The sequence below is a fragment of the Austrofundulus limnaeus genome, unplaced genomic scaffold (genome assembly GCF_001266775.1).
Source record: "Austrofundulus limnaeus strain Quisiro unplaced genomic scaffold, Austrofundulus_limnaeus-1.0 Scaffold77, whole genome shotgun sequence".
NCBI lineage: Eukaryota > Metazoa > Chordata > Actinopteri > Cyprinodontiformes > Rivulidae > Austrofundulus > Austrofundulus limnaeus.
Genome location: NW_013952479.1, coordinates 1,947,873 through 1,959,018, shown reverse-complemented (window position 1 = coordinate 1,959,018; position 11,146 = coordinate 1,947,873). Strand labels below are relative to the sequence as shown.

Here is an 11,146-nt window from a genome sequence, read left to right as displayed (position 1 = left end):
CTCGGTCTGAACTTGTCTGATCAGCAACCGCTGTACAACCACCCACAGGGGTCCAATCAGAGCTGTACGACCAACCTGAGCACCATGTCGTCAGACACCAACAGACAGAACACTGCCCCTCACACGTTGAGCAACTTGATTTTGCACAACACTTCTATCCCCGCCGCGTCTCAACTGATGTCTTTTTCTCAGCAAACCCCTCACACTTCATCGATGCGGGGATCAACAAGCCGGGGAAAAACGATGTCCCCGGTACCTCTTCCCCAACCAAACCAAGGACCACAGCCTTGTAGCTCCCAGCATTTCCCTCCTCTACCAGCCAACATCCCTTATAAAACTTTCCCAGCTCAGTTACTCGGTCAGGCCGTACCAGATCAAGATCAGTCTGTAAATTTTCCATCGTGTGGACTGAATATGTCTCAGGCTGCATTTGGAGGACGTAGTGGGGAGTTGACTGGTGTTGATGGATCCTCTCAGAGCTACAACTCATCCACTTCCCAGGAGCATCCTCAATGGCCGTCTTCTTCACGTAGCAATGGTAAAATGTATTTTTATTTTAAACAGTTGTTTGTTCTGGATGGTGTGCTGCTGACCTCAACTCGGGACGTTGTGGGTCGGTGGGTGGAATATTTCGAGGACCTCCTCAATTCTACCGACACGTCTTCTCATGAGGAAGCAGAGCCTGAGGACCCTGGGTCGGACTCTTCAATCTCTGGTGCTGAGGTCACCGAGGTGGTTAAAAAGCTCCTCGGTGGCAAGGCGCCAAGGGTGGATGAGATTCGCCCGGATTTCCTTAAGGCTCTGGATGTTTTGGGGTTGCAATGGTTGACGCGACCCTACAATATGGCGTGTACATCGGGGGCAGTTCCCCTGGATTGGCAGACCGGGGTGGTGGTCCCCCTATTTAAAAAGGGGGACCACAGAGTGTGTTCCAACTATAGGGGAATCACACTTCTGAGCCTCCCTGGTAAGGTCTATTCAGGGGTTCTGGAGAGGAGGGTCCGTCGGATAGTCAAATCTCGGATTCAGGAAGAGCAGTGTGGTTTTCGTCCTGGTCGTGGAACAGCGGACCAGCTCTACACCCTCAGCAGGGTCCTGGAGAGTGCATGGGAATTCGCCCAACCAGTCTACATGTGTTTTGTGGACTTGGAGAAGGAGTTTGACCGTGTCCCTCGGGGACTCCTGTGGGGGGTACTCTGGGAGTATGGAGTACCAGGTCCATTAATAAAAGGCTGTTAGGTCCCTGTATGACCGGTGCCAGAGCTTGGTCCGCTTTGCCGGTAGTAAGGCAGACTCGTTTCCGGTGAGAGTTTGACTCAGCCAAGGTTGCCCTTTGTCACGAATTCTGTTCATAACTTTTATGGACACGATTTCTAGGCGCAGCCAAGGTGACCTTAGGATCACATCTCTGCTTTTTGCAGATGATGTGGTCTTATTGGCTTCATCAGATCCTGATCTCCAGCTCTCGCTGGAGTGGTTCGCAGCCAAGTGTGAAGCGGCCGGGATGAGGATCTGTGCCTCCAAATCAGAGACCATGGTCTTTTGCCAGAAACCGGTAGCATGCCATCTCCGGGTCAGGTCCTGCCTCAAGTGGAGGAGTTCAAGTATATCGGGGTCTTGTTCACGAATGAGGGAAGAATGGAGCGGGAGATCGACAGGCGGATTGGTACTGTGTCTGCAGTGATGTGAGCACTGTACCTGTCTGTCGTGAAGCGGGAGCTGAGCCAGAAGGCAAAGCTTTCGGTTTACCGGTCGGTCTACGTTCCTACCCTCATCTTTGGTCACGAACTTTGGGTAGTGACTGAAAGAACGAGATCGCGAATACAAGCGTCTGAAATGAGTTTCCTCTGCAGGGTGGCTGGACTCTCCCTTAGAGATAGGGTGAGAAGCTCAGTCATCCGGGAGGGACTCTGAGTAGAGCCGCTGCTCCTCCACGTCGAGAGGAGCCAGTTGAGGTGGCTCGGGCATCTGGTTAGGATGCCTCCTGGATGTCTCCCTGGTGAGGTGTTCCGGGAATGTCCCACTGGGAAGAGGCCCAGAGGAAGACCCAGGACACGCTGGAGGGACTATGTTTATCGGCTGGCCTGGGAATGCCTTGGGATTACCCCGGACGAGCTGGCCCAAAAGGCTGGGGAGAGGGAAGTCTGGGTCTCTCTGCTTAGGCTGCTGCCCCTGTGACCTGATCCCAGATAAGCGTCAGAAAACGGACGGACGGACAGCTGTTTGTCATCTAGCATCAGTCGTTGAGGATTCAATCATCCTGGGTTTGTTTTGAACTGAACCTCAGTATTTTAGTTGTTGTTTTCTTTTGTTGAAAAAAATATGTTCTGAATGTTTGAGATAAAGCAGGTATGATTGGTATTGGTTGGCTTAATAATCAATCAATGCATTACACGCTCTTTTATCTGTCTACTTAGTTGTCTGTTTTTGTTTATTTCAGGAGCTTCCAGTGAGTCTACTTCAGCTGTTCATGTCAACAAACAGCCGTCAGTGGAGGTAAATATTCTTCCATTGTTCAGGATTTTACCATCAAACACAACACTGATTTTAGATTATTTCAGACTAGTGCTTTTCTTTAGAAGTTTCCAACTTTTTACATTATATCCCCACATTTACATCAGCAAAAAGTCATTGAGATGCTTCTAAATTAAAATAGATTATTGGCTAATTTTAAACATTTTAATTGTAGTTTATTCCATATATTTTTTCTGTACATACTAGCAACCGCGATTGATTAACCTGTACAGAAATGAGATATTAGCACGTAGCAGCTAGCTATGAGCTCTTTGTTTTATTCATTGGAACAAGAAGTAGTTCTGAATAAGTTCATCTGGGTCAAACAATTTGTTCTTTGATGACACAAAACTTTTTTCACTGTTATTCTGAAATATTTTCTTCAATTCTAAATCAGCTTGAAAGTTCATCTCATCTGAAGTGTTATACTACCTCTGGGATGGAAATTTAAGAGTCAACACTTGTGAAAACTTACATAAAAGTCTGTAAACTCCATTAAAACAGGGAAACAGGTAAAAGTCATTTGCAAAACATTTTGAGTATTTTTTCTACTTCTAAAGCCTCTTGTCCCCCTCTGAGAACCGACAACCCCAAAGTTAGGAACCACTGGTCTAGAAGTGGAAATAGCTTGTTTTTTGAGTCATTTAGACATTTCAATTATTTTACAGAGCTTTAAAAAAAGTACACTGAGGATTTATACTTGGATACTACACACTAATGTTTTCAAATTTGTCCTTTTTTCAGACTTACAGTGAGAAGAAACTTTCCTTAATTTTAAATCTACGTGAACAACTACTTAATCAACTGGAAAACGTTGATAAACTTGTAAGTTTAAAGCAGTAATATGGTTATTTTGTTTGCACCTACCGTAGTATATGCCATATTTAAATGTTTAATGTAATTTTGCACAGTTTTCTTTATGTTGACCTTTTTATGTTCCTCTGTTAAGCTGAAGTCACTGCCTTCAGACGGTGATTGGCAGGTGGGTTAAAAGTTTTACCTTGTGGTCTAACTTCTGWTTAACTTTTCATARKTATGGTTAATAACAAAACTCACCACTTAATGAAAATATGTTTCACCTTCCTGTTGAAGATGGATTCCAGTGATGAAGAACAAAATAAGCTGCAAGAAGATGAGGTAACTGACAAAACACCAAATTTCTAAGAGCCATTTTGTCTTTTCTGGTAATTTGTTGATTCTTTTCTATGGCTTGTAATGATTACTTTAACTCATAATGTGTTGACTGTCGTACAGTTTCAGTAACCAACCAAATTAAACAATTTTCCTGTAAACTCTTACCAAATAAATGTTCTGTTTATTGTGATGGTGACAGTACAAAATGTAAATTTTTGCTAAATTTTATTTGTGCACAAAATATCAGAAAATATCTTTATTTTGTGAATTTGGATTTACCAAGGATAGGAGGTTTAAAGTTAACAAGTACAAACCAAATTAATATATTTTGCAGAATTGTTTGAGGTAGATTAAAGTTTTGATATTTAATTAGAGATAACTTCTAAAAGTTGAACTTTAGATTTTCATATGATGTCTTTCTTTTTCTTTTTTAGGAAATGCAAGAAAGTTGTCGCGAGTCAGGAGATGACATTGATTCTGATTACATTAATGACAGCCTTTCAGATTGTCAGTCTGAGGATATTGGCGACTCTGAGGTTTATGATAGTGGCAGTGGCCCCAAAACGGGTACAAATGAGACACGAACCACAAAGAAAAAGAAAGACAAATCACAAAATCCAAAAATGACATGCAGAACAAAGAAGAAGAAGAAAATCGTGAAAACCATGGTGGCTTCAAAACCAAATAAGAAAGAAGGGCCTTCTTACAAGAAGAATTACTGTTTGTTTTGTTTGAAAGCTGTGTACAAAATGGCAAGACATCTCACACAAGTACACAGTGACAAAGCTGAAGTTGCCATTGCATTCCAGCATCCTGTAAATTCCAAGGAAAGAAAAAGAGTTTGGGAAAAACTAATAAAAGAAGGAAACTTTGCTCATAATAAGAAAGTCTTAAAGACAGGAAAGGGACAGCTCGTTGCACAAGTAAGACCACCAAAAATGGCAAAATCAATAGACTTTGTCCCGTGTGTTCACTGTCTTGGTCTCTATAGAAAAAAATCTATATATATCCACGTCAAAAGATGTCGTCTAAAAGGAAAGAGGGAAGATATATCAAATGGGAGGAAAAGAGTCATATCGCAGTGTGTACTTCTAACAAAAAACTGTGGTGACCTAAGTGAGGAGTTGAAGAACATCCTAGGCGAGATGGTATATGATGAGGTGACAGAAACTGTGATGGAAGACCGAATAATTCTGCAGTTTGGAGAGCACATGGCTAATGGCGTTGTTAAAGCAATGAAAAAGCATGAATATATAAGACAACACCTTCGACATGTGGCAAGACTTGTGCTAGAGGCTCAAAAGTCCACTCCCATGCAGAGTCTGGAGGATTTCTTTGACCCCTCCAACTTCCATCATGTGGTGTCTGCTGTGAAAGTTTTGGCAGGTTATGACTCAAAAAAGAAAACCTACACCCTTCCATCAATGGCTTATAAGCTTGGTTACAACCTAAAGAAGATCTGTGGCATTGTACAGCAGAATGCCATTAAATCTGGTGATACCAAAGTCCAGAGGTCATGCAAAACCTTTCTCTTCTTGCATGATAAGAAATGGAGGAGACTCATTTCATCACATGCTTTAACGAGTATGAAGAATTCTAAAAGGAAAAATGAAAAAAATGTGCCATTTGCTGAAGACGTGAAATGTCTGTATTACCACATGGAGACTGCCTATCATCTTGCTGAGAAGAATCTCAGAGAGAACGTTTGTCCAGAAACCTACGCTGCCCTGGCCAGTGTAGTACTGGCTCAGACCATTGCTTTCAACAGGAGGAAATCTGGAGAGGTCTCATCAATAACAYTAAAGGCCTTCATGTTACGAAAAAGGTCAGAAGTTCTCGATGACTTGGACGTTTCTGTGTCAAATTTGGAAAGAACCTTGTGCGGTTTCTTCAGTAGAGTAGACATCAGAGGAAGCTCTGGGAGAATTGTCCCCATTTTGCTAAAGCCTTCGTTTGAGTCGGCTATGGAGCTTCTGATAAAAGTTCGTGACAAATGTGGAGTCCACAGAGACAACCCCTTTGTGTTTGCACGAACGTGTGGACCAACTGCCTATCGRGGGTCAGACTGTATCCAGAAATACGCTAATGGATGTGGAGCMAAAAACCCCAAAGCTCTGACGTCGATGAAACTTCGGAAACATTTTTCCACAATGCTACAGCTGATTCACCTGGATGAAAATGAGGCCCAACAGATTTTTGGCCCTAATAATCAGATCCAGTCAATGGTGCAGAACAACCTGTGTGTAAATACTGAAATGCAGTCTGAAGGTAAGAATTTTTGTTTATAGTTGATTCAACAATAGAATATACAGTTGAATCATCTACAAACAGATCAGTTGTTAAATTTTAAATGTTAGTTTTAAAAACAGTGATGAAAGTAAACAAAATGAGAAACCCCAAAAAAACCTCTCTTCCCTCTCCTCAGGCCCAGGCTCACAGCCCAAAACCAAGCATATATGGAATGAAACCGAGGTCCATGCTGTTGAAAAACACCTGATGCAGTTCATTACCAATCAAAAGATACCTCAGAAGGACGACTGCGTTCGTTGCCTCGAAGCTGAGCCACTTGCTCTGAAGAAACGTACATGGAAAGGTGTGAAGGACTACGTCAGAAACCGGATCACGACTGCGCAAAGACAGAGTGGCTTTGTAAAGGTTCCATCAAAAACCAGTGGCAGGCAGAAGCAGAAGGAACCACAGCAGATCTTTGGTAACAGCCGTAGATAAAATGTCCTGATTATAGTGAATTACCTTTAAGTTTTCATCTTCAAAGAAACATGATATTGGTTCCAACAAAAGTGATAATTTCTAAATCAAGTCTACTAATTTTTTTATAGTGAGATCGCAACCGTTTAACAAAGAAGTGGCCACAGAGTATCACAACGTGGTCTCCACCTCAGGTTTTGAACCAGAAAATGTATTTCAACAACAAGCCCCTGGAGTACCAAGATACACTGAGCCTTGTTGCCAACCCTTCGGTAAGGAAAGTATTTTTTGGCCGTCCCAAAAGATGTTGTACCCTAATTTGCATATTTAGACATTTGCCAGTAATTGTGATCTAGGCTGTAGGAGAGATGTACTGTATATCAACATTAAAGAGACAAAATAAGGAAAAACACTCTAAATCTGTTTTAGAACTACAAATGAACTACATTAATGTAGATCCATATTAATATAAATACATTTTGTGAGAATATCAAATTTAACCAACAGACTGTTAGACGTCACAGAGCCACACAAGTGGACAAGGTGAAGAGACAGAGTCAAATGCCAGGTCCAGAAATTTATTTTAGTTAGTCAGTGTCAGAGGAAAAAAAACGCGTATGCCTGGAAAGTGTTGTTGCCAAAGTCTCCAAGAACACAGGAAAAAGTTGCTAGATTTGTCGCTACGTGCTTTTTTTTTTTTGGGGTGGGGGTGGCAATTGAGGGGATAGCTTGCTAAATCTAGTGACAAATTCCCTAAGTTGTCAACACTGACACCGAGACCATCAAGTCTAAGAAAGCAAGAGAAAAAGGTAGTTATTTCATAATTAGCAAACTATACATTTGGTTGACATTTAAAATTTTAAGCTAGGAACACAACAATCACTAGCAGTGTTGGGCACAAGTCCACTAAAGCGCAATTGTGCTAATTGCAGACCTATATTTCTCCTTTGCGATATGGGTTTTTTACTAATTTATTTAAATGATGTGCAGATTTGCACTTTCTAAATTTAGAAATGAGTAGCGCTAATCGCAAATAACGTTACAAGTTCAATCGTCAATATTGTCTAAAATAAAGGGAGAGATTTGTAAACTCACTACATCTTGTAGCCACATAATTCATTAAAACTTCATCATTTTCTTGAACATTGGAGGGGAAAGCTGTTTCTTCATAACACAATGGAGCTCCACTGTGTGGAAACAGTGACCCCTCAGGCAACATTGTTTTCACAGAGTTTTACATTCTGACTTACAGTCTTACTGTTTCGACAAATCATCTCCCCAAACTGTGACATGCTAATCTGTCAAAGAAAATGATCTTACCACTAAATGGCAGTAAAGTGCTGAATGTTTAGCTTCCGCTAAGTTTTACTGAACATATGCGCTTTTGAACTTGCGGACCTAAATAAATTAACCAGCGCTTTAGAAGGTGCGCAACTAAAATTTGAATTAGCGCTGCCCACCGCTGATCACTCGTAATGAAAGGGAACACAAAGCAACTTGTGAGTTCTTTAAAAATTTATACTTTTAAGGAAAAACCGCACAATTTTTTGTCTCAATATTAAATATCTATTTATGCCTAAAGACAACTTTTAATGTCTGGATCCATGACAAAGTAAAGTTGCAAATGATTAACATGAACAAAATCTTTGATTTCTAAGGATGAACTGCTGATTTTATGAAATAATCACATAAAGTGGTTCAATCTCAATTATTCTTCTTTTTCTCCTCATTACAGGCACACAACACAAACCCAAACCTAAATGGAGTGAGGCAGAGGTTCATGCCGTGGAGAAACACCTGATGCATTTTATTAAAGAGTACAAGCTGCCTCAGAAAGATGACTGCGTTCGTTGCCTCGAGGCCGAGCCACACGCTCTGAGGAACCGTACTTGGAAGGGCGTGAAGGACTACGTCAGAAACCGAATCACGACTCTGCAAAGACAAAACGGCTTTTGCAAGGATCCATTAAAACCCAGCGTCAGGCGCAGGCAGAAGGAGCCACAGCAGAGCTCTGGTAACAGCTCTTATTATATGTTTACGTAAAGGCTTCAACCAAACTGATGGTTTTTAAGAAGGTGACAACTTTTTTATTGTTTCATTTTCTACAGTGAGACCACAACCTACTAACAGACAAGAAGGTATCGCAGAGCAGCGCAGTGTGGTCCCCAGTTTAAACTTTGGACCAGTTCACTTTGGAGGTAGTTTTATTTACAAACACATGATGGATGTAGCTGTGATTGCTTATAGTAATTAACTTAAGAGGAATCAGAACAAACTTTTCATCAACTTTAATCTGAAGCTCGTTTTGTATAAATTATTCAAAAGATTCTAAGTAAATACTCATTTTATCATCTATTACCCCAATGTGTTAATTAAACTCAATTACTTCTCTAATATAAAGTTGATTTTTTTCTTTTCCTCACAAAACCAGTTTTTTGCTTTAACATGTACTTTATTTTTCTCCACAGGAACCAACTTTGTTCCCAACGCAGCTCCACAGGATAGACATTTAACCCCCCAGGTCAGAATGAAATTACCCTTCGTACCTATAGAACAAAATAATTCATTCATAGATTTTTTTAAGAATAAAATTTTTTAAAAATCACCAAACTCTGACAAATCAGGTCTCTAGAGTGCGACCAATGTGATTTCCTAATAGTGCGACTAAAAAAAATGTCCGGTCGCACTGGTGCGACCAATCGTTCGATGGGGATGGGGAGTGGTCGTCCGCTGAAAAAAAGTTTCCATGTTCCATAAAAAATAATCCAGCAGTATCAGTGGTCGCCCTCCGACAGTCTCATCTCTCCTAATAACACTGCGCTCTGCTCGCAGCTCCGCTCCACACCTCCCACGCAGACACGTTTGTTGTTCTATCCTCATGAGGACTTTGCATTGACTTCATTCATTTCCCTGTCAATTCTACAGCCAACCATAACCTGCCAGGTACACTACACACCTGACCCAAACCCTAATCTCACCAGGCTGTTTGTGCCGGGGAAATGGTCAATAATTGTACCCACCATTAAGCAAAAAATCTGTACATGCACGCGAATAGCGAAACAACCAGAGTTTTTTTATTTTATTTAACCCAGATCGGAGTCTGAAAAACAGTTATTTCTTGTTAGCTGGAGATGAAAACAAGATGTGGACGGTTGCTCGCTTGTCCATCTTGTTAATTTAACAGTCGGGGTCTGAGCGCTGCAGATCATTTCAGCAGGACGAGGAAGCTCACATGTAGGGCAAGCCAGTTTTGCACTTAATCGACTTCACCACAGTTACATTCCAAGTTTCTGAAATAGGTTCTTCTGGGTCTCAGGAGGATAAAACTAGACATATTAGATATTTAAGTGAAATAATATAAGATAATAAGATTCAGCTAATGATGAAATTGCAGACTTTTATGTGTTATTATTAAAAAAAAGTGCACAACCTTTTAATACATATCAGTAATTTTTCTGTTATTAATCATTATTCTCTGTTCATCATTCTGTTTTATCCAAGGCCAAATATCCATAGTTATCCATCTGAGGGGCAGGTGTCTAAAAAACTTTAACCATGAAATATTTAACATGTTTATAAGACATTCAGCTCTTAAACATTTGCACTTAGAATTTTATCACTTTAAATACTTTTCAGTAAGTTAAATGTCTACAATTCTGGTTCAAATAAAGAACTTTATGTTTACTAGATTGTTAACTAATTATTTTCAAGTAAATAATGCCTTAATGAACAGTGATTAAAAAAATAACCTGTAAAACTCTGATGTTAGGCAATGTGGTTGAAAATTTGGATGGGTGCACCTAACTTTTGTGCTGATGTGCCTAAGAAAAAATGTAAGGTGCATCAGTGTGACCAGTGCAAAAAGTTAGTCTAGAGCCCTGCAAATATTTAACAGTTTTTCAGTAGTTTTTTCAAAAAAAAAAAAAAAAAAAATAAAATAAGGATCATGTGGAATAAAACTGCATTTATCTTGGTCAGATTTGGTGCAATAAAAGTCTAAATAGGAATTTTTTATCTCCACTTCTCAGCATTAAGACTTTTTAAACTTGTTTATTACTTSGTGACGGAGTTAAATTAATTAAATTCCACGTTGCGTTTCTGTAATCGAGTCTTTTATTCTCTGCAGTCTCTCAACTCTGAGTCCTGTTATGGTCTGGACCCCAAACTGTTACCCAGTGCTGTAAGTTCTCTTTTATTTTTTCTGTTCATTTTTTAAATTATTATTTTAATAATATTAAAGTTGTTAGTTGTTAATAGTAGTAGTACGCTGTACTTTGTTAATTAAAGAAATTGCTATTTTATTTATTCCCACAGACTTGAATCGCAGAGTTGATCATAAATAGAATAAAGCAGAGGTTTGGGTCGTAGAAAAACACTTGCTGAGTTTCACTGAAGAGCTCAGGATCCCCTCGAAAGCTGACTGCATTCATTGAGGCTGAGCCACACGGCCTGAGGAACCCATCATGCAGTGTCCTAAGGGATTACATCAGAAATCGGCTCCTAACTTTACACAATCAAAGTGGCTCTTAAAGGAAGTCGAAGCAAGAAAGACCCAGGAAAAATAAACCAAAGCAGAGTTCTGTGGGAAAATGTGTCAATGGAGCAAACTTTTTTGTGGAATATCTTCCTTTTTATTGCTTTTTCTCACTGTATTGAATTTTTGTCTGAGTGTATGAAGCCAGTTATTAGAATGTTAATTAATACCAATATCTCTAAATTAATTAAACAACTTCCTGAATGTCCTCCAATGATTTACTGATAGTTAATTGTGTTTTATTAGATTGTTTACTGT

At 40.0% G+C, this 11,146-nt stretch overlaps 1 protein-coding gene across 1 annotated transcript in view; it reads left to right on the top strand.

Annotated features, from left to right (window-relative positions):
• LOC106519471 (uncharacterized) overlaps window positions 1–11,146 on the top strand; it is a gene marked incomplete in the record, with an annotated part of 25,456 nt that overhangs the window by 1,153 nt on the left and 13,157 nt on the right. Inside the window, 7 exon segments of the mRNA XM_014011171.1 lie at window positions 1–538; window positions 2,441–2,496; window positions 3,259–3,339; window positions 3,464–3,496; window positions 3,607–3,651; window positions 4,083–5,916; window positions 6,074–6,229. Coding sequence (XP_013866625.1) covers window positions 1–538; window positions 2,441–2,496; window positions 3,259–3,339; window positions 3,464–3,496; window positions 3,607–3,651; window positions 4,083–5,916; window positions 6,074–6,229 — 2,743 coding nt within the window.